Source organism: Mercenaria mercenaria, chromosome 11, assembly GCF_021730395.1.
Source record: "Mercenaria mercenaria strain notata chromosome 11, MADL_Memer_1, whole genome shotgun sequence".
Taxonomy (NCBI): Eukaryota; Metazoa; Mollusca; class Bivalvia; order Venerida; family Veneridae; genus Mercenaria; species Mercenaria mercenaria.
In genome coordinates, this window is record NC_069371.1 from 45,532,021 (window position 1) to 45,555,364 (window position 23,344).

Sequence of the window (23,344 nt, forward strand, 5' to 3'; positions counted from 1 at the left end):
ACCAGTGACGTTTTTACGTTATGACGTCTTAACAATTTCAAGAGAACCGCCCTTCCATACATTACCTGTTTATTACAGAGCCACGTTACCACCTAAACAGTTACCCTCGAGCGAGATATTCCCGTCTGCACCTACAACTAGTGAAAGAGTCTGATAATATGATTTTTTTTTACTTTAGAAAAAAAAATATTGGTTCGACTTACTGAAGCCATGTTATTTTTATATTTTTATCATTTTTTTTTTTTGCTATAACTAAAATAAGTAGACATCATCTTAATGCCTGTTTAAAACGCGTTATCTACCTACTCTTTTTTCTTATTTGTAAACAAACACGCATTCTCTTCTATCAAAACTGAACTTTATTCATGAATTCTTCTTTTTTCTATTTTTTTAAATATTAGCACATTAACTGTTTGCGTGAAAAATAATGGTTTATCACTGTGTGACATTCTAGTTTTTGCACACTAGGCAGCCGCGCAGTCTGGTCAGGATTCATCATTTATTGTTAATACTTTTGGTTTAAAACACTCTTTCGCGTTTGTACCGAGATACCGGATAAAGCTTTATATTTAAGGATTCGATTGATATTTGACGTATTGAAATTTGAACATGATCAAATCGTAGAAAGAATGAGTTGTTTCACATGAAAAGAAATAAATCGAATTTATCCTTCTTTATTTAATGTGTCAACCCCCCCCCCCCCCCCCCCCCCCCCCCCCCCCACACACACACACACACCCCAACGGTTATTAGAAAAATTGAAAGTTCGATATGGGTTCTATCATTTTTTGTTTTCCCGCTGCATGCTTGTTTTACTGATGTTTTATTTCATGCCATTTAAACTTCAATATCAGAGTCAGGCGGTTGGTCTGTTTTGTTTGCATACATTTCCGACAGGCCCCAAATTGAGTATACCGATGTTCAATGGGCATAGTGGTATGCAGGTATGTTTGTAGAAATGGAGTGCAAACACCTCGGTTCTGCAATATTCCACTGTCGTCATAGTATACCTAGAAACTACTACGAGAAAGGCTTCAAGGATTGGATTAGAAGACTGAAATTTTGCAAATCTGTTGGAGGTGAATACTTCGAGGGGACCAAATAAAATTTTCATTGAAATCTATCAAGGATACATTTTTATGTGCTCAGATGCATTCATATTTGAACAATCCTCATAAAGAGTCAACCCGCTTTTGGCATGCTGTTCAGTATACCATTCGTGGAAGAGATAAATGTCCTTGAACTGGTTCTTGTTTTTACAAACTATTACTATCATTTACTTAATGATATTATTCGATGTTCACCCTTGCTTTATGTTTTTGTGTTGATGTTTTTGACAATGTCCGCAAATGTATGTTAAATGTTAAGCGAGCATAAAAATGTATTATATATATTTAGTACAAGTTATTAGAAATGGCGGGATCATTATAATGATATAAAACTCACTAAATTTATTCATTGTTAGGCTTTAATGACTATTTTTAAGACGGATAAGACTTCGCAAGTAAGACAAAGAACGGTATCCACTTGATTGCGTTGCATAGCGACCCACTCGAAACGGCGTTGCATTAGGTTTTCGGCCAATTGTTCAGAAACAACCCTGAAAAATTCTATGAAAATACACACGCTTTGTTTTAAGAGGTAGCCCTTTATATAAAAAGTGTTTTAACAGTTAATTGCTCCCGATAAACACTATATTTGAGGCGATATTGTCAAAAACTGTCAAAAATCTCCTTCCCCCGCCGGACTGTACAGAAGTGTTCAAATAAACGGCACAAATCTCAGCTAAATAGACACATGTGCTAAAATATAGACACATTTGCGCTCCAGGTGCACCCATCGGTTTCATTTGATTCGTTATTTAACAGGTAGAAATTCCTTTAAATCATACTTACAATTCCGGAAATTTGTAGTATCGGCCATATTTCTCCATCTGATCGGCGTAAAATTCACCGCTCAAACAACGTTGGAACCACTTGATCTGATAAAGCTATGGCCAGTGTGGTTATGGAGGGCAAAAAAGTGCAGGCATTTGAAACTTTTCTATATAACTCGTTTCCAAATGGTGTTCCGTGAGTCTTTTAATGTCAGATCAAAAGAAAAATATATTAAAAATATATTTAAGGAAAAGTTGTGTCTGTGGTATTTGATTTGATAAAAATACAGCAGGTGTAGCTTAGCGCATCAATTGTATAGCGTAGCGCTCATGAAGTGTTCTTTATTCTATTTAATACTGAGATATTTCCAGTGGCCGCAGCACACATCAGGACCCATTTTAAATGTCTGTAACTTACACTTCCTTGAAGAATATTGTCAGTGCTGAATAAAAATCAAAAGTAAAGTGGGGGTCATGTTTGGTGCAAGAAAAATATTTTCAGTCAGCCGCACAATAAATCAACTGCAAAATCAGCTAAAAATGACCCCAAACTGTAGTGTGCGGTGTATGATCCAAGTTTCCATGACAAATTCTGTCTGCCATGTTATTATTTCATTATGAAAATGCTACCTACATGTCAAGCATAGATCTGTCATGCGATTTCAGCACCAAAAAAAAAAATGCAAAGAAAATAAGGAAAATAGCTCTACAGAGCAAAAAAAAAAAAAAACCAAAAAACTGAGGACTATTTAAATCCGCCATTATGCGACTACCATTTTTTCGTGCCATATAACTTCTAGCTGACAGAGCAAACAAATTTTTATCTAACAAAAAATGGCCTTTTAGCCTTTCTGAACTCTCAGTCGTGCTCAGTCGTTCTGCCTGAGTATTCAGTACACGGTTCAGTCGAATACATCATTTAAATAAGCAAAATTTTTTTAAAAAAAATCTCAAATTACAGATAAATTGTCACTCAAGTTACACCTTATGTCAATCATTCTACCGCAATATAACACTGACTAATTGTTTCAGGGACATTTCGTGTGCACTTATGAGGAAAACAACATGTTTTTTTTTCTATAGTGACGTGCTTATTAATTAACTTAGAATTTTCTTCTTTTTTTGTCTCGCCTTTTCACAAAAAAAAATGTTTATTAACTTTAAATTTAAGAAAAAGATTAGGAGAGTTTGTTTTCTTTCTACAGCAAGAAATCATATCAATTTCTTTACATCTCCCATGGAAACAAAGATTTTAAGTTCATCTAAATGGAATTGAATTCTTCTTAAATTGCTTAAAAGGGGAAAGATCTGTTTACTTTGAAAACAGCTCCCTTAGTATATTCATTGGCCCTTGATTGCTCATTGGCCGAGTGCCACTAGGTACTAATTGCAATCAGTTACTCAGTTTTCCTTGACACTTCCTCAGTTTTAGTTCTAGATACTTCCGTAGAAGCGGGTATAAATTATCGCTGTTTTTTTTTTTTGTTCTTTTTTTTTTTAATCATTCGACAGGACTTCTCTCACTATCAAAAGAGTAGTCAAGGGTGAAGGTCAGTGAGTTACTTTAACATCTTTATATAGTGTTTTGTAGTAAATTGTCAACAACAACCCATCATTTCATCACTTATGTTTTCTTTTCCTTATATAGGTATATATAATATCAACAACAAAAATATACCAATCAGCAAAATTAAACGAAATTAAACATATTAAGCATATTTTTGTCAAGGTTTTTGAATGAAAAATTAAAACTAAAAATCTAAAATAGACATTTTCCGCATACAATTCTTTTGTCCAGGTTTTTGAATGAAAAATTAAAACTAAAAATCTAAAATAGACATTTTCCGCATACAATTCTAAGAAAATTTACTTTAGAAAATGTTTGTGCTCAGTATTTCGCAAATATTTGAAGGAAATAATGTAAAAAAAACTAAAATTCCGAAAGAAAAAAACATATAAAGCAAATGACCTGTAAATACGTTGAAATAACATTTAGAAAGAAAAGCAGATTTAAACAGAAATAAAACGAAACTATCTCCTTCAATCCTAAGAAATATTCTATACTATTATTTTGTTTTGAAAAAAAAGAGAGAAAAAAAATCAGAAAAAAAACAAAAACAAAAAATGTTACAAATGGAATAGAGTGATATGACATGAAACAAACATGAAATCTGAAAATTACGAAAAAAATGAATTATATATTTCTCAGAGAATTATAGAAGTGTTGCAGTGAAATATGCATAGAAGAGAAAAAAATATCAAATATATTTTTCCCTGTTCACAATCTATAAAACTGGTAAAACGTATTTAACGCATGAAGTAAAATAAAAATGTGTTTGTTCTTACATGTAAATTCAGTATTTTTTGCGTGTAAACACGATATTGCAATTTCACTTGGAGACAATATTGTATTGTCATGCAATGAAAAATATTCCTATTCTTCACTGAAGGAAACAAATATCCTCTATATCATTTCCAAACGTTATTTGAGCCGCACCATGAGAAAATCAACATAGTGGTTTTGCGACCAGCATGGATTCTAACCAGCCTGTGCATCCGCGCAGTCTGGTCAGGATCCATGCTGTTCGCTTTCAAAGCCTTTTGCAATTAGACAAACCGTTAGCGAACAGCATGGAGCCTGACCAGACTGCGCGGGCTGGTCTGGATACATGCTGGTCGCAAAGCCACTATGTTGGTTTTCTCATGGTGCGGCTCATTTATCATTACATGGTTCTAACTTTAATTAATAGAAAGACTAAAGTCTGCGTTGAAACTTCTACAGTTTAATTAGTTATATATTTCATTAGTAATCATAGACCGGTTCTCACTATCTTTAATATATAACATTTATTTAGCAGTGTTGAATTGTATTCTTGTAATATTCGGCGAAACAAGAAGTATGAAATTTTACGTTGTGACTTTGCTGCTGGTTCTTGCACTTGTGACAGAAACTTCATGTAAGTACAATTACTTTTATTTTAAGGACAATAACTTATGAATATCTCATATTAAAATCCGAAATACTGAAAGCGCCATTTTGTGTTTTATTTGTATCATTTTAAGATTTATAAAACTTTAAACATTCAATACCTGCATTTTGTCACAGTTGAGTCTCATAATGGTGTATTTTACCAGAAAAAAGAAGAGACAAGAATTCCGCTTACGTTCGTGCTAAGGGCATGAGGAGGTTTGCATATTATTACACCTCATGAACACACTCGTAATCAAACTAAGTCTGCTACATGTTTGCTTGCTTAAGTGTTCTATGATTCCAATGGACCTTCTCAGTTTTTATCATTCATAATTGTTTAATGATAAAACTTAATTTACTGTAAGTCTTGCTTATAATATATGCATTTATAAAACATGTAATAGATGTTTAACTCATGTAATGGAGTGAATGAACTTAATGCAAAAGTTATGTTTCGAAAAGTAGTCTTGATCTCAAATATCTCTTTAAAGCAGTAGAAACAACAATAGAAATATTGCGCCCAAATGGCTTGTATAAATATCAACTTCAGTATTTCAACAGTTTTTTGCAACCTATTGAAAATATAAATGAATATCTTAACTTCCAAACTGCAATTTGCATGACCAAAGTTAAAACTAGTTAAATATTTACGATGATGTCAGATATCAAGACGTGATTCGCAGCTCGTCTGGACTAGACTATAGCTGGACGCTAATGAAATAGTTCTTTTCTGAATATATAGGAATACCAAGTTCCTAAGCTATATACAAATGCACAACGGAAACTACTTACAAACAACATGCTTATTTCTGCGTAATGGTAAAACAGTATAAAAATCAAACAACATGCTTATTTCTGTGTAATGGCAAAACAGTGTAAAAGTCAATAAAAATAACATCAAACATGACTTTTTCATTTTGTTATAATGGCAGCGGGACACCAAATTACAAGAGTTAAATCACATCGCAAATGAGAACGACCATTTTTGAATGGCTTTGCTCTAGTCACGCAGACTGCTAAGATCATTAAACAATTTCCAGTTTTACTTGTACAGGAAGAACCTTTACGATAGAATCAAAGACCTGGCACAGAACAATTATTATAGAAAAGTTCAGTCGCGACTAAGCAATAGTTTCGTTATCCAGTTTAATAATGCCGGTTACTTAGAGCTGAATTCATATTAGAAATATTAGTTTCATTGACATATATCAAATTTGGCAACTGCCTCTCGCCTGCATATATTTCATTTAGGAAATATCATTTGTTAGCATGTATGCTATCTAAATCATATGAAATAACAGCGGTTACATCTTAAAAATAGAAGCTATAAGGCTGTATGTCCTGAGTTGCTCAACTAGCGGTCATGAAAACGGCCATGAAATCCCCGGTAGTCATTTTTTAACAAGGAAACATGACATATACCGTGCAATTAAGTAAATTCATCCAAGCTCAACTTAAACTTATTGCCACACGTAGCAGTTTTATTTAAATAATTTTACTAATTTATGTTTATCTTCCGTCTTCTTGCTCAAAGCGTGATCTAATCGATAAGTGTCCGGTGGATTAAACATTAGACATGGTTTATGTTTTACCAGATTCATAGGGGCTTCCGTGGCCGGGTGGTTAAGGTCGCTAACTTTATATCAATTGCCCATCACCGATTGAGTATCGCTTGGGGCGTTGAATTCTTCATGTGAGGAAGTCATCTAGCTGCCTTACGGAGGGTAGGTGGTTCTACTCATATGCCCGCCTGTGATGATGTAATGCATGGACGGGCACTTAGGGTTTTCTTGCACTATCAAAAGCTGGAAAGCACAATATGACCTATGATTGTGTCGGTGCGACGTTAAACCTGAAAAAACAAAATCAAAAAAAAAAAAACAAAAAAAAAAAAACAAACAGATTGGTGGGCGAATATAGCGCAGAATATGTTTGAATTTTAGCAAGTAGACAAGTTATCACATTTGTAGCGATCCGGGCTTTTTATGAATGTGATGATTAATAGAGTAAAAGATTAGCCAATACAAAATGGAATCTGACTTTACCACTAAGTCTTATACTAATCTATTTTGCAGCACAAATGAGAGGTGGACCTGGCAGAAAAAGAGACGAAAGTGAAGCAGCCGGTCCCAGTGTTCTTCGGAACAAGGAGGCCATATATGTTAACAACAGGAATAAAAGGATGCTTCAAAAAAGGCCTAAAAATGTGTTAAATAGCAGATGACTCTTTTCAATGACTAACCTATAGCTGCATAAAGTGGTACAATAGTTTTAGCTTGTGTTTTTATTCATCTATAATCCCTTTCCACTACCCCACTACCTGTATCACACAAAGTGCTGAAAACAGCTTTTAATGCTCGGTCTAAGGACAGTTTCAGTACTAATGATAAAAAGTCCCGTTTTCAAAATATCTCATCTAGGGTGAGTGTATAAAGACAATTTGGCTTGCCTGATACTGTATGTAAACTGCACAGTAAATAAAAAGCGTGTGACAGTGTTGCTTCTGTTTTAAGATACAGAAGTCAATTTCCGCAGTGATATATTTCAAAAAAGTTTATTATCTCTTAGATAATATGAATCGAGATTCCAAAGCATGCCATAAAGTTAACTATAATAATCACCTTCCCTTAGATTTGGGGACCATTTAGCAAGATTACTTGATTTACAAATGAGCCGTGCCATGGGAAAACCAACATAGTGGGTTTGCGACCAGCATGGATCCAGACCAGCCTGCGCATCCGCGCAGTCTGGTCAGGATCCATGCTGTTCGTTAGCAGTTTCTCCAATTCCAATAGGATTTAAAAGCGAACAGCATGGAGCCTGACCAGACTGCACGGATGCGCAGGCTGGTGTGGATCCATGCTGGACGCAAACCCACTATGTTGGTTTTCTCATGGTGCGACTCAAATTACCTTTAGAAACATCAAATGGAACGTTCTTGGCAATATTACTTACTCTTGATATCTGGTCTGATAAACATAGCTTTGTATACATTTTCTCAGTATATAGGATATAGGTTGACTTATATTTCAAAGCCGAAGAATATTAGTATTTTCTACAAAATTATATACATGTATGAAACTGTTTTAACCAACTAATATAGCAATATTAGTTACCTCGAGTAATTAACGCAAAACTTTCCGAGGTACTAAGACTATTTCTGGTACAGTTTATACTCCGAGCAACACCAAGTATTTCAATTATTAAACGTTTCTTGCATTTGAAACTGAACAATTTTCTCAGATTAAACCAACCTTGGAAACATAGACAATGTCGTAGAATATCAACTTTCCATGAAATTAATGTACTCTTTGAAACAGAGACAGTTTCATACAACGCAGGGCCGAATTATGTCCGGGTGTAAGGTTTCCTAACAAATGCCGAAAAAATGCGATTCTGCTACCAAAATTAAATCTCTATAAAATACAAATTTATAGGTCCTTCTGTAAACGGCAAAAAAAATATATATATATATATATAAGAAGAAGAAATGCCCTATATGTTATTTGAAATGTGATACTACCAAACCCCATTTTTTCCAGCTGGTAACATTTGTCAACTTATAGCCAATACACTTTGTAACAGAGGTTAAAATCACAGAATACATTATGAAATCAATGAACCCAAGCTGTTTTTGAAGTAGTTTGAGATAAGAAAAATTCGCCTGTACTATCGTCCGTGACAACTGTCTTTAAATAATACTTCATTGAAACAGATAAGGACATCCAAGAGGCCCCTTTCGCGTTTTTAAAGATGGTGACCATTAATGAAAGAAAATTATGTTTACTTGCATTCAAAGATCAAACGTTAGATTGTTTAAGTTCGATAGCGCAAATATACCGTATTTTCCTTTTTGACTGTAGCAACTGATGAATGATCTCTTGGGAAACATCGGACAATTTACCGTCGACTCGAGAAGGAATTCCGTTTGTAAATATTTTATTTCTCTATCAAAATGCCATGATTTGAAACTAGAATGTTTCATGCTGTGTTAGCCCAGCCGGTACATGTTCACTGCAGTATTCCCATGTACATGATAAGGACTGCTAATTTTTCTGTTTTGATAGCCATATTAAGACACTTCGCAAAGTGTTCTGTTTTTTGTTGGGTTTAACGTCGCATATACACAATTATAGGTCATATGGCGACTTCGCGGTGTTCTGTTCCATTCTTACTAAATAATAACGGTACATTGGTTAAAAACGTCCTGGCTGCCCTTATAAGTTCCACACACGTTTGTAAAGTTAACAAAGGAAAGACCTGGTCAATGATGTGAGTTTACTGAAAATTCCCTTTGTGAACCTCAGTTTTGAATAAAAGTCGATAAATGTCTTTGAATTAGTTCTTACTGTCACAACCATAAAAATCATACTTACTGCATATCTATAACTACAAGAACAGAGATAATTTCCCTGTATTATAATTGTTTTGGTTTTAAAACTCCTATCGGGCCTCTTTATTTGCCAAAAAAGATTAGCCTCAATAAGAGGAACACATGTGGATTGTATACTAGGCGGACATGGAAGGTCAGTACTTAAAAAAGTGCATATACGTTCGTCAGATTTTGTCAATATAATATTTGCATTACGTATAATATACATATTTCTTTAATTTATGATCAATTTAAATAAGAAACAAATTATTTTGCAGAAAAAGAATTGGCTGCTAACTTATACAATTGCTCTGGCCAATAAAGCATGCCTACAGACGCTGTCCATTAAGAAAGAGCGCCTAGCTACGGCTTTTACCAAAGATAGTTGAAACTATTAACATTTGTATATTACTACACCCAGATATGTGACAAGACAATTGGGCAAAAAGAAACCATTTCAGTGTAAAACGTGTACATGTTAATATTATTCTGCAAGTTATTTGTAATAATAATTATCTGGCGAGACTTATTTCTAGTCTTTGCGTTGAAAGGAGTCATTTGTAACAACCAAAGTTAAGGAGAACCCCATTGATATATGCATCATGATTTTTCTTTTCACAGTGTTGCACTGGAGCTGTTTATTCATCATTATCTCCATATACTCGCAGTCAGGTAAGTCTATTTCTTACAAAATCATACTAAAGCCTCTTCGTGTATTACTATGACAGTGTCTTTTCAATAATGTCTCAAATTAATTGAGGAATTATTACATGTTTTTCAGTGAATTATCGAAATATTAGAGTGAAATATATCTGGTATTTTCACAGTGAAAAAAAATATCATTCTATATTGTTCACTGCTAAGAAACTATAAAATGGGTTGCATTAGTCAAAACAGGAAATAAAAAGAAAATGTGTTTGTGTTACATGTAAATTTGAAATATCTTTCATTCATTAACACCATATCTTACATTTTCACTCGTGGCTATGCCACACGTGAAAATATTGCATCTGGCGTTCAGCCGTGAAAGATATTTGGATCTTACACCGAATCAAACAAATATCCTCTATATTCTCTCATAGCAAAAGGTAAATCTGGCAATACTTTTTTTTACTTTCGCATTTTTCTACGTTTTGGGACGACAAGAAATTGCATGAGGTTCTCGTGCACGAATGGATTGCCCATATGCATTATTTGAGATATTAGCGAAAAATGAAACTCTTAATACAGCTGAAATGCTATTTTCTTGCATGCCTGTGTTTTATACCGGTGCTTGAAAAACTCGTCCTACCCCCCGGAGTGTAAGATGACTTACGTGCTGTAATTTATGAATGAATGCGTAAATTCATACGCTACTATAAAAAATAGTACTCGAAAGGAAATCTTCCAATTCATTTTTATTCTTCTGTTTATTGAAGAATACGGTATGCAAGAAAAATAATCTGTCACTAGTTAAAGTTGTGGGTGGAAATATCAGCAGAGCCTCGTTACCGCATGTACAGTTACCCTCGAACCAGATATTTCCTTGCACATTCAACCAGTGAAAGATTTTAATATTCTTCTGTAGGAAACGCGCTTACATGTCTCAACTGTGATGCCATCGCACATCCCCGCCTGTGCACGCACGTGACACAATGTTTTCCCGGAGAGGTAATCTTTTCCTCAGTTTTGTTCGTGATCGAACGTAAATAAATTATTCATCCCTCAAATAAATCGAGGGAAGAAAGGAGAACAAATACATAAATTCATATTCAGCTGGGCTTTATATGAGCATCAAACACTTCAATCACTTTTAATACAGTATTATACATGTAGATCTCGATTTCCTTAAACCAAGGATAGTTATACATGTATTTGACTTCGTATGTACACCAATAGAGATGACTTTTACAACGATCAGGTGTATTACTGAATATTTTCGTAAATAGCTATGATATGTGAATCAAAGTATTTTATTATCTCCCTTTTTCAGAAATGTGGAATGGAAACATCTATATCAACAGACGGTGATGTAGTGTATAATCTAGGATGCGTCGATTCCAACGTAAACCTGTTTCTTATGTACAGTTTAATTAAATGATTATAACTTGTCTTCGTTCAATTTATACAAATTATATGACGGTGACATACTTTCATGTTCGAGCGTTACAGTTTCACGACTGTGCAGAAACTGGTCGTCACAGCAGAACTGTATGGATGCTGATAATATACCTTTGTTACATTAACATCGTAATGGTTTACAATTGTTAAATTCTAAACACGTAGATATGGGCCCAGTTCTTCAAAACTTTAACAGGCGATTAAGCTAACGGTTGATTAACTTTTAGTGTTATTGTTCTATAATAATCAGTTAGTTTAACTGCCGGTTAAATTTTGAACAACTGGGCCATGGTTAATTATTTATCGCCTCTAAGAATAGTGGCGGATTGTATATCGCTTCATTGGTGTCATAGGAGGCTAAACTTTCAGACAAACTTCTACGCAGTGATTTCCCTTGCTGCTACGCTCTCATTGATAAATGGAGTGTAGGAGTTTGTCTTTCAGACTTCAAAATACCGGTATCCAATGGCCGAAATTACTGATCCTCGATTTATTTCCAGTTAAAGTGACATTTTCATGTTTTATATAAGTCAATTCCTGTTTTTATTTCATTGTGGGCCTATACTTGACATAGTGGTAGCATTTTCAAGCTGTTTTTATTTTTTACATTTATAGAAATGTAAATAAACCGTTTTTGACATGTGTTCATACCCCGCACATTTTAGCAGCCAGTTTGGATATTCCATAGTGTTGACCTGTCAGACAAAAATCTCTTAGAAGATGCATGACCCCTACTTTTCTGGGTGCTTTTTTGTTGTTGATAGGTCATCTAAGAACATAAGGCTAGAAATTATTTTTTAAAATGGGCCTGGTTATGTGTTTCAGCTCTCAGAAGATTGTTAATTTTATATAGAACATATATCAAATTTATTTACTACTGTATGTCCTATAACTGTCTGTATAAAAAACTTACACTTGTCCAAAGTACATTATGCTCTGTATTTAACAAGAGTTAAAATATTACAGACTTGTAGTCTAACTACACCGGCCACACAAACAGATGGGCATCAGTACTTTTCATGCCATAATTGTTGCGATGACCATGACCTTTGTAATGCACATGGCTGTAATAGCACAGGTAAGTATAACGTGTCTTTGCATATGTTTTGTTAACTCTTAACTTTGAATTGTAGGATAAGGTGTACTCTCTTTATATACGTCCGTTTTGTAGAAAAAGAAAATGCCGGACATTTTGTGTGATTGCGCGTGCGTCTGTCAGTCCGTCTGGCTGTCTGTCATAGTTCGTGTCCGGAGCATAACTCATTAACCATTCAAGGTACTGACCTAATACTAGATAGCGGCGAGACAATGTACAGAGCGCATGAACCAGGTCTGTAGGTCAAAGACCAAGGTCACAAATGTAGCTTAGCTGTCAAATTTGATCCTCATATTTTGTGTCCGGAGAATAACTTAATAACTATTCAAGGCGTTTACTTTAAACTTGGATTACAGGTAGGTGGCGATGAAACAATGCACACAGCGAATAAACAAGACTGTAGGTCAAAGATCAAGGTCACAAATGGAGCTCAGATGTAAAAATTGTCCTTTATATTTCGTGTCCGGGGGCATTACATAGTAATCATTCAAAGTACTGACTTCAATCTTGGCAAAGAGGTAGGTGATGATGAGACGATGGGCAGAGCGCAAGAACCAGGACTCTAGGTCAAAGGCCAATGCCATATCAAGGTTAAATATGTCGGTCTTATTATTATGTATCAAGAGCATAACAATGTTATGGCTTCTAAAGCATACGGAATACTATTTCAAATTAATTGAAGTGTTCAGACTATAGTTCATTACAAGTGCTAAAAATAAAATTTGTTGCAGGATTTCCAACAACCCGAGGTCCAATATGCTTTAATTGCGTGGCGTTTCCAGAGGGATACCCGTGCCACAAGATAACGCACTGTGAAACACATGAGGTATAATTAACATATAAAACATTATATGCACTGGGTCATATCCTGAATAATTTACATGAAGAAAGAAAGGAAAAAGAGCTTAAATCATTATTGAAGCAAGAATGCTTTACATGATTAGAAAAAAATTCTAACACTTCTAAGATTTTCTTCTATAAGCAAAGACGGATTTTACTGTGTATTGTCTTGTCGATTAAAACACGTTGCGCAAAATCACATACTTTTAGCGCCAAGGGAAGTAATGCGCCCATTTTCGCCTAAAAAGGATTCCAGATTAGTGTCCCTTCCCGGTGTAACTCGAACGATTTAGAATTAATTTTGCGTGCTTCATTGGCAAATAAAACACGTTTTTTTTCCGTTCAGATGCGTCGTAATTAATTACTCAGGCCTTCGGTTTTCGTGATTAGATTACTACGGATCTGAACTCAGAACGGTGTTTTATTTGCCAACAAATCACGCAAAACTAAAATCTATTTCCCAAATACCCTAAAAAATTGTGCAGTAATTCTGTCTGAAAATGGTCCGCCAATCTTTCAATAGATCTCAGTATATACAAGATTGCAGTTTGAAAGAAGGGATACTCCTTAATCTCAGACGTTAATGAATAGCATTTACTTTTTAGAATGGCGAGATTCGGTATTTTAATATTTGTTTTTGCAGGTCTGTTTTAACGACGCCCATCTCGAGTTTCAAACGGATATGCTGTACACAAGCGGGTGCCGATCAAGGCATGTGAGTACTTCGAAGTCTTTCTTATGATTTACCTAAACTTTGATGTTTGAGATTGTTCAGTTATACGTTTATAGTTGTAACATTTTGGACATGCTGTTGTGTTTATAAATGCTGAAAGGTCACATGTCATGTCGTAAAGATTCAATGCAATGGCATCCAACTGAGAAAATGGAGGCCATCTTGTACGCCATCTTGAATTATTTGATTAAACCGTAGTTAAAACGTTCATTTTCCGCCATTGTTTCGAAAGTCTGTAAACAAAAAGACAAATGAGGATTCTCAATATACACGAATAACGTCAAACCTGCTCGACTTATTGAATTTTTGAAATAAGATTGAAATTCTATTACCATTATACTCTTTTGACATATTAGGCATGTCCTTGGGGGAAAAAAGACTTCCGTTTCATTTAGGCTTTTTCGGCGCATCCGTGTTTAGCTCGATTTCCTGACCTACAATGACCTATGCAAAGTGACTTAGTTGGCAAATCAGATTGCTTGATAACGTGTCATAGATATTTTAAGCTATACGAAAACAATTCTGCTAATTGGATGGAAGTGTTCATTTAATTTCGCAGTGTCTCGTGCAATGCTTCAAGTGAAATGATGAAGCGCACTGTTAACAGTTTTAAAGTATGTGTCGGCAACTATATAAAGCAAATATATTGGTATGTTTAAATAAATATAGTAAGTATGTCTAATAAATTCAATAAAAATCCCCTTAATTTTCTTTTATAAATTTGTAGAAGGAGCTATAAATGTACGGTCGTATAACTAGAACATACTTCATATTACATTAACACGTGTGATTTTCAGGCGCAATCTATTTTAGTCTACCGGGTAGAGAATGGTTTCTGGTGACAGTCTTTTCTCTTGTGTTTAATAAACTACAGCCACTCTCGGTCAAGTTTTTTTTTTCTCGTACAACGACTTTGCGCCTAAAGTCTTGTTTAAAAAAGATTGTTTTCTCGTTTCAAATGGATATTGAATGTTCCGCTTCAGCACTGTGCAAGCGAGACTGTTGATCCCGAGTCTTTTATGGGTAGAAGATCTGTGAGTGTCTGTACTGACTGTTGTAAGGGAGATTTGTGTAATCTACAGTGCAGAACGACAAGTAAGTCATGTTTACACAACCTGTGCTTTTGCTGGAAAAATGATAAGGAATTTCTATTCAAAATGAAACATTAATCTTTTGAAATGAAGTAAGACACACAGTTTGATGTAATTTCGACGGAATCACCATTTTGTCACCTTTTTATTGCCATATAGATCTATTTATTTTGCTTATTTAACCACTTGTGTACAACTCATAATTTTATAGCGTCTTAGTCTGCACGTAATGATAATATAACATTTATCCGAAAAAAACTTCAAGCCATACGTCTGTATGTAAAACAGATACCATAGTCGTTGGTTACAATATAGGGGGTCCTTTTCGTGGATTATGAACAGAATTTTGAAAATGGTGGTGAATTTTTGTTTTATTGAATGCTCTTAAAATGAAATAAAATTATAATTGAGCCGTGCCATGGGAAAATCAACATAGTGGGTTTGCGACCAGCATGGATCCAGACCAGCCTGCGCATCCGCGCAGTCTGGTCAGGATCCATGCTGTTCGCTTTCAAAGTCTATTGCAATTAGAGAAACCGTTAGTGAACAGCATGGATCCTGACCAGACGGCGCGGATGCGCAGGCTGGTCTGGATCCATGCTGGTCACAAAGCCACTATGTTGGTTTTCCCATGGCACGGCTTATTTTATGATTTATTTGTGAGTATTTTCATCTCATTCCAGGTGCCTGTAGCGATGATCCGTCGTGCAAATTATTGATGAGCAGTTACGATGTGTGTAAATCACCCGATGTTGCTAAGCAATTTTGCAAGAAAAGTTGTAACCTGTGCCCAGCTTCCGGTTTGTTGTCATGCACTGACACGCGGTTGGATTGTGCGCATATCAGTTCGGCAGTGAATATGTGTGGCACACAACAGGTACTGTTTTTATTATCCAAATCTTAAAGTCATGGCCAGCATTTTAGTAGATTTAAATATAAAGATTAAAGACTGTGCTAAGATCTCAAACAGTTAAGACCACATTAGTTTAAACATGGACACCGGTCGCGTCACAAGTTTGACGCTAGCTCGAAGCTCTAGACTGTACATATATCTCACCACAAGAACCGAAGGTGTGTCCAGTATTTTGGCCAGAGGCCTGAAAGTCTACGATTTATCTTATGCCGTTCCTAGTACCTGCCATCAAGTCAATCTGTGAGATGATCGCATACGCTCACAGATTAGAAGATGTATGGCAATTTTAGAAGTACTCTTATGAGCATTCTTGGTATGTTACAAAAGAAAAGTGACAGTAGTGAAAAGAAAGATTTGGAATCTTTCAGCATTAATCTTCTGTCCGAAAAAGTAAAGTTTCACCGGTTAATCGTTTTCAAGATCAGAAGGTATTTGAAAAGTATATACATGCTGACAATAGACTGTGTATATACTGGCAAGAGACGCCGTTTGGTATTTTTAATGTTTAAGTTTTTTAAAGGGTAAGAAAAACCTGTTAAGGTGACGTTAATGCTAAGTACGACAATTTATTCCTCATAATTACAAAGGTTTGCATAAAACTTGTAAATTATATTTAGAAAGTACGTAAACCTGTTCAATTTTGGAAACAAAATTGGCGATAGTGCTTATTACAAAAGATATACAATTTATTCACAAACGGAAAAAAATTCTTACAAAACATTAGGTTTAGAACAATACCTACAGCTAGAGGTGACCTGAACCCAATTTTTTGTTACTGCATTTGTAAGGTATTCCAAACGTTAGGGGACGATGTCAACAGATTTTTCATATCAGTTTTAAAACTATTTTGTGCCCATATATCTGGATAGAGAGTAATACCAAAACGTTATAAAGTTGAACTAATTTGTTGACATATTTGTTAAAGGTTTTCTTCATAACCATGTATAAAATACAAAAGAATCTTACAGGTATAAGGGTAACCCATCGGGCCCAATGTTCAACAATTGACAATGCAGTTGTAAGATCTCTAAGCAGTTCTGTGTAGTCTGTTTAAAGATCTTAAAGCACTTTCCAAAAGCTGCGAAGACTTGTAAAAAAGGACACCTTTGTGAAATTTTAGAAAGTAAAATTTCATAAAGCATTATGCACCACATATGAACTGTTGCCTGAACTTGCCTCAAATATGACCGTTTTAAAGACTGCTACTCAATGTCTAATACTAAACCACTTTATGGTACAGATTAGCATTTGAAATTGGGCATTTTAACATCTGTAAATGTTGTATCTAGATAGACCTAAGTGGTTTTAATACAGTTATAGAAAACAGCGCTGATTGGTCATATTTGCAAGCTGATCTATTTGATGATTAAAACAGGATCTTATAAAATGATACCATATCAGAACGTTGACGTATCCATAATATAAACAAGTGACTGTCAACTGACTGAATTAAAAGAGTTATTACAAATTAAACTGCGGTCATTTAGTTAGTGTCTTGTTCCTAAAACGGAGTGTCTTGTGTACCAGCAATTCCAAAAGGTCCTAGGAATTAATCTTACTACCATTTTCCCCGAACAGCTGTGTTAGAAACTCGATGCAGGCGTAATCAGCATTAAATTTTGCATGTGTATTTTCCAGCATGAAAAAAGTTGTATTTCTGGCTTAATTTCTGTATATCAGAAACACAGTCATGCGTGTTTACTTTAAGTGTACGCGGGGCAACGCTGTAACTAATCGAACTCGTTTTGTTCACTCAATATTGAAAAGAGGCATATATATAGACTAACGCATGTCTTCCCAAAAAGCTTCGGTGAACGGATTCATAACAGTTGGCAAGAGAACAAAGGTATGTGTTGGACACTTTAGAATTTATAGTTATATTTACCTGGGTAAAAGTATATAGAAGACACCAAATAATCCTTAATTGATTTTAGATCTCATTATTGAACAAACATGATCCAAAATTGAGTTCTACCTGTCGTCTCATTATGGAAACAGCTGTTCAGGCGGGAACAAGTTAAGAGCGAACACAAAATGATCTTTTTTTACCCTTAATCTCCCCGTGCGACCTTTATCTTATACTAGGGATAGGACCTGAAAACTTCAAAAACCGAAACACTTTAAATAAGTTCTAGATCCCTTCAAGTAACCAAAAAGCTAACTATAAATGTGAATTTTATAAAGTTTTTTTTTTATATCAGCGACTGAAGTTCTAAGATTTCTTTCACAACAGAACCAGCGGCTGCTGCCTGCACGTCGTTTCATTACGTTGCGGCAAGATGTTTAAAAATCCATATAGGGGTAAAACATACAGACAAGACATAAAATATTGCTTCTCACTGTGCTGCCTTTACCTAGAACCGATAAGACCTACATTTGTGTTCTGCACATTGTTTTATTTTGTTTAACATTTGTGAAAAATAATTTAAAAATCCTTCTAGGAGTTAAACGATTTAAAGAATAATCCCTGTTTGCCCTTTGATCTCACCTTGCGACCTTAACCTGAAACTTGCGTGGCTGAAAGTTGAGTGCGATGTTGTTTTATTGATAGTTTACATTTATTGCCAATTATTAGAAAATGCTTCAAGAATTTAAAAAGATACAAAGCTTCACGGAAGTAAAGTCCTACCGTTTTGAGGGGGAGTCATAACAAGTACACAAACCAAGTATTCTTGTAATACTTTATTTCGATTTGTTACTAACAATGATCATCCAATACATCTGGGGCCGTATTCATAAAGCATCTTAAGTATAAGTATAAGAAATTAATTATTTACTTAAGTATTACTTAGAAAAGAAATTTATTTTACTTAAGTATATTTGTTATTCATAAACAACTTAATAAGTAATTCTTGGCTTTTATTGTGGACGAAAACATTAAAAAAACACACATTAATTTCAGACAGATACAACAGGCACAATTATGTTTAAAGTGCTTTTATCTGAAAAACAACACATTTTTAATCGTACTCAAAACTTATACTTAAGATGCTTTATGAATACGGCCCCTGGTTACTAACATCCAGTTGGGTTTTCTTAATGGGGCTTCGTGTGATAGTCTCTCAGTTCAAACGGTACGTCATTTCTATTCTTTGATTTGCGAGTGGCTATCCTCGGTGGATGAGGATAACGTCCAATAACGTCACCGAAGCCTCGGATACTAGCCGAAACCAATTCATATTTACTATTGACGAGTCTGTCACTTTCTGTTGTTACTGCAAGTATGAAAAAGTTTATGCTTTTACACAGTGATAAAGTCAGATGCTGCTTTGTGTTAGTTTCTTTCTTTTCACGTTTTTATCGATATTTACCTATTTTCAAGATAATGGTGACCTAACCGATATCAGAAAGATAAGATGTCTACTTCTTAAAATGTTTACGCCTTGAAAACCCGCCCGCTTAGCTCAATAGGGAGAGCGCTGATCTACGGATCGCAGTTTCGTGAGTTCGATCCCCGGGCGGGGTGTATGTTCTCCGTGTCAATTTGATAAAAGACATTGTGTCTGGCATCATTTGTCCTCCACTTTTGATTCATATGGGGAAGTTAGCAGATACTTGCAGAGAACAAGTTTGTACTGGTACAGAACCAAGGACCACTGGTTAGGTTAACTGCACACCGTTACATAAATGAAATATTGTTAAAAACGGTGTTAAACCCAAAACAAACAAACAAAACAAATGTTTATTAAATGATCAAGACCTTTTCGTGATTTATTGTCTGATTTACCACGGTTCAGAGTTCACATGCTTAGGTATTGAGTGCATGCGTGCGTGCGTGCGTGTCTGTGTGTGTCTGTGTGTGTGTGTGTGCGTGTGTGTTTGTGTGACTGTGAAGGGGGGGGGGGGGGGGGGGTGTCCGGGTTTAACATCTTTTTCAGTCATTTTTCAGTCGTATAAACGACGTTGTCGAGCAAAGTGCCCAACTTTATAATGCTGTCTCACAGTAATAGACACGTGACATGACAAATTATACTGACACCGGGTTGACCAGTCCTTGTCTTAATGCTGAATGCAAAGTGAGGAAGCTACTGGTACCACTTTTACGCCTTTGGTGTGACGCGACCAGGAATCAAACCCACTACCTCTCGTACACGAAGCGGGCGCTCTACCACTAGGCTAGAGGCGGTGTTACCAAGAATGCGTTAGACCAAGTGAATAAATAGTTAATAAATACCCAAGCGTCTTAACGAAATACTATACACATACTAACATGCTCATTGAAATATTATGATGATATATATGATGGCTTTCATTTTTTGAAATATATAGTATCTCTGAATCATAATATTCAGTTAGAACGGGACATCACGTGACACTTGTACGTCATAATTGACGTAACCGGTCAGGGCGATAACCGTTTTATATCGCAGACCAAGAAGTCAATGATTGACTTCCTTCTTTGTCGAATCTTGTTAGAATTATCACTGAATCTGGTCAAATTTAAGGTATGACCCACCTAATGGTGAATATTTCAGATGTTCAAAACAATGTTACAGCAATATACTATATCCAGTGAGAGACTTGTATGCAAAATTTATACAACTTTTACCGTGCCGTTTTTAATAAATTTTGTATAATTCACGATAGATCTTTTTACTCAAGCTCAAGTAGAGACAAATTTCAAAGTGATGGCCACTGTCCAAAAGCTTTGCAAAGAGATCATTTTACCATCAATTTTGATAAAAGAAACTTCAAGCTATTGGTAAACAATTTTAAAACACAAAATAAAACTGTGAATATCATTTTTTCAAGGGTGCTTCGAGTAAAAGGATTTAATGAGACAGAATTCTAACTCCATCATTGAAAAATTAAGGTCGAGTCATGTGGGACTGTTTTAAATTTTGTTCACTTAATTCAAAAGTAACCTTGGGGCAGAAGTAAAACTTACCTACATTTCTTCCACAATATGTAATCTAAAGAGTAAAGGCAAAATGGAGAACTTTTACCGCGTGTAACTCAGTATTTCTAAAGATGTCTTACTCTGCCCCCTTCTGTTTCAGAGGTAAATTCACTTTGAACAGCAAGCAATCGCTTATCAAATGTTTTTTCTTTTACTTTTGTACAATAAATCAATAATAAATCTTGAAAAAAGTAAAAACGTAATATAAAAAAAAAGAAAAACAAGGAAAACAATTGTTCCCAGTGGGGCTTGAACCTATGCCCCCATCCCACCTAGTAAAATTTAAGTCAAAGTAAGTTTATTGTAGGAATTGAATACTCTTCAAAAAGGAGGTACACTAATACACGGGTCATACCTTAATCCGAGTCTTTTGCTCAATCATTATATTGAAGCATTTTCATCAATAGAAGAAGCACAGATAAGAAGTGGCTTTTGATGGTATATAAAGGTAAAATCTTCTTATCATTTGCAGCGCATGACATCATCAGAATATCATCTAATTAGAGGATCTAGTGGCCAAAAGTCGGGACTGCAAAAAACAAAACAAAACAAAAAAAAAATAAATAAATAAATAAAAAGAAACGACATGGACGCGGAGCTAAACACTAGAATTCCCATACAGCAGCCCCACCATTTTGTCATATAATTGTCGACTTTTCGTATTCGGTTCACAATGTAAATATATGGTAACCGATATTTGCAATTTCATTTGTATGTATTTTGGCACAAAGAAGCGAGTACACAAAGACACAAAAGACAATATATTGCTGATTTGTTGTGTCCTCGTTTATTTGTGTGCGGGCGAAGACACGAACTATTTGAGGAAAAATATCGAAACTTTATGGTTTTGTTGGCACGTGCCGGCGTGTATAAAACGTCGTGTCATCATCATCAACGTTTTATAAAGTCGCATTCCTTGCTTGGTGTTTTCTGAAGTTTAGTTAAATCTAACTAAATTGATAATAAAACGACATATACAAACTATATTTTGCAAATCCAGAAACTGTTTTTTGGAATTGTCGGTTAGGTTAAATTAATTAGATTGATATAAAACGACAGAATTAAATAAACATTTTATTTTAAGAATCCACAAACTGTCTTCTTAAACTATCAGTATTTAACCTTGAACAACGAGAAGACTCACAAATATATGACTATTAGTAGAATAAAAGTAAACACACTTACACGCCATAAGCTCAACTATCAGTAGCAAAGATAAAGGATAAAAGCTCATATCTTTTGATAAAACGTGCAACTTAACACTGCTTCGAGTATTCTAAAATAATCAAATATACAAAGGTAGCGTGCAACGCTAAACTCGTGCGTGAGGAATAATTAGATATGAATACATGCATATAACAAATTAGATAATTAATGTTGAAACTAATTGATAGTACCGAGCATAACAACGAAAACGAAGCTGGGATTCATATTTGTCACAATGTTACTTAGTAAGAACCATGCAATGAGAAGTTATAGTTGTACTGAGTTCTCCTCCCTGTATCTGTGTTATGATTGTTCTAAAGATGTACACTAAATCAACATGGAAACAATCGTGTATTCATCTTTTTTTTTTGAAATCAGTAAATACTGTTTTCAAAAACAATAGCAAAGATGATCATTTGATGGTCTTAAGGCTTTCGAAAGTCTATGTTCATTTAATGTTTTGAGTCTGGAGTTTAGACTTGCCCACAAAAATGTTTTTTTTTGTTCCTTGTTATTTATTGATTAAGAAGTTAATCTGGTATTTAGTACAGACTGCTGAAAGGTTTAGACTAAAGTTTTCAAAAAGAAACGAAAAATGAAAAACTGCACGCTTGTAGCATGGAGCTTTTATTTACTTAAATCTTTTCTGTTTTACATTAATTACACCTTGAGAAAAGCCTGACAAGTATTCATACGCGTTCCCTATTGAGTATACCCATTAATTTAAAAGATCACAATTCATGTGTGTATGGCTTGTAGACCTAGAGTAAAGTAACTCTCTTGATTTTGACAATTTTGGTACATGTAACGCAACAAGCTGAAGAATGTTGGAAATTAGTCATTTCGAAAATATGTTTGGGAAATTTTAATAGATATAATTTAGGTTTCTCTTGGACGTGATATTGTCTTTCTAAACGTATAGTATACATGTATTTCTACAATTTTATTCAATATTCATTAATACAGTATCAAATTATTTAATTTATTTCTAAATATTCTTTCACGCTTTCTAGCTACTATCTCATGAATTTTGACTAAATGTAAATTACACGCGGCGATGTTTCGTTCTATGAAGATACGTCATTCTCATTTTCACAGTTATATAAAAAAGACAACAATAGGATTAGTATGAGGGACATACACAGAGTCGTTCTTTCTTAATTTACTCAGAACATGTGCTTTTACTTTACGCAGAAACAAATCACCGTCCAAATATATAGGAACACTAGCTTCTTTTAATCTAATT

At 34.8% G+C, this 23,344-nt stretch overlaps 1 protein-coding gene across 1 annotated transcript in view; it reads left to right on the forward strand.

The window, feature by feature from the left end:
* The first annotated feature begins 9,319 nt into the window (after window positions 1-9,319).
* LOC123532018 (uncharacterized) overlaps window positions 9,320-23,344 on the forward strand; it is a 149,951-nt gene continuing 135,926 nt past the window's right edge. Inside the window, exons 1-9 of the mRNA XM_045313351.2 lie at window positions 9,320-9,373; window positions 9,841-9,891; window positions 10,787-10,869; window positions 11,192-11,263; window positions 12,286-12,397; window positions 13,147-13,241; window positions 13,899-13,970; window positions 14,972-15,083; window positions 15,763-15,956. Coding sequence (XP_045169286.2) covers window positions 9,367-9,373; window positions 9,841-9,891; window positions 10,787-10,869; window positions 11,192-11,263; window positions 12,286-12,397; window positions 13,147-13,241; window positions 13,899-13,970; window positions 14,972-15,083; window positions 15,763-15,956 — 798 coding nt within the window. The 5' untranslated portion in view covers window positions 9,320-9,366. The remainder of the gene's footprint in view (window positions 9,374-9,840; window positions 9,892-10,786; window positions 10,870-11,191; window positions 11,264-12,285; window positions 12,398-13,146; window positions 13,242-13,898; window positions 13,971-14,971; window positions 15,084-15,762; window positions 15,957-23,344) is intronic.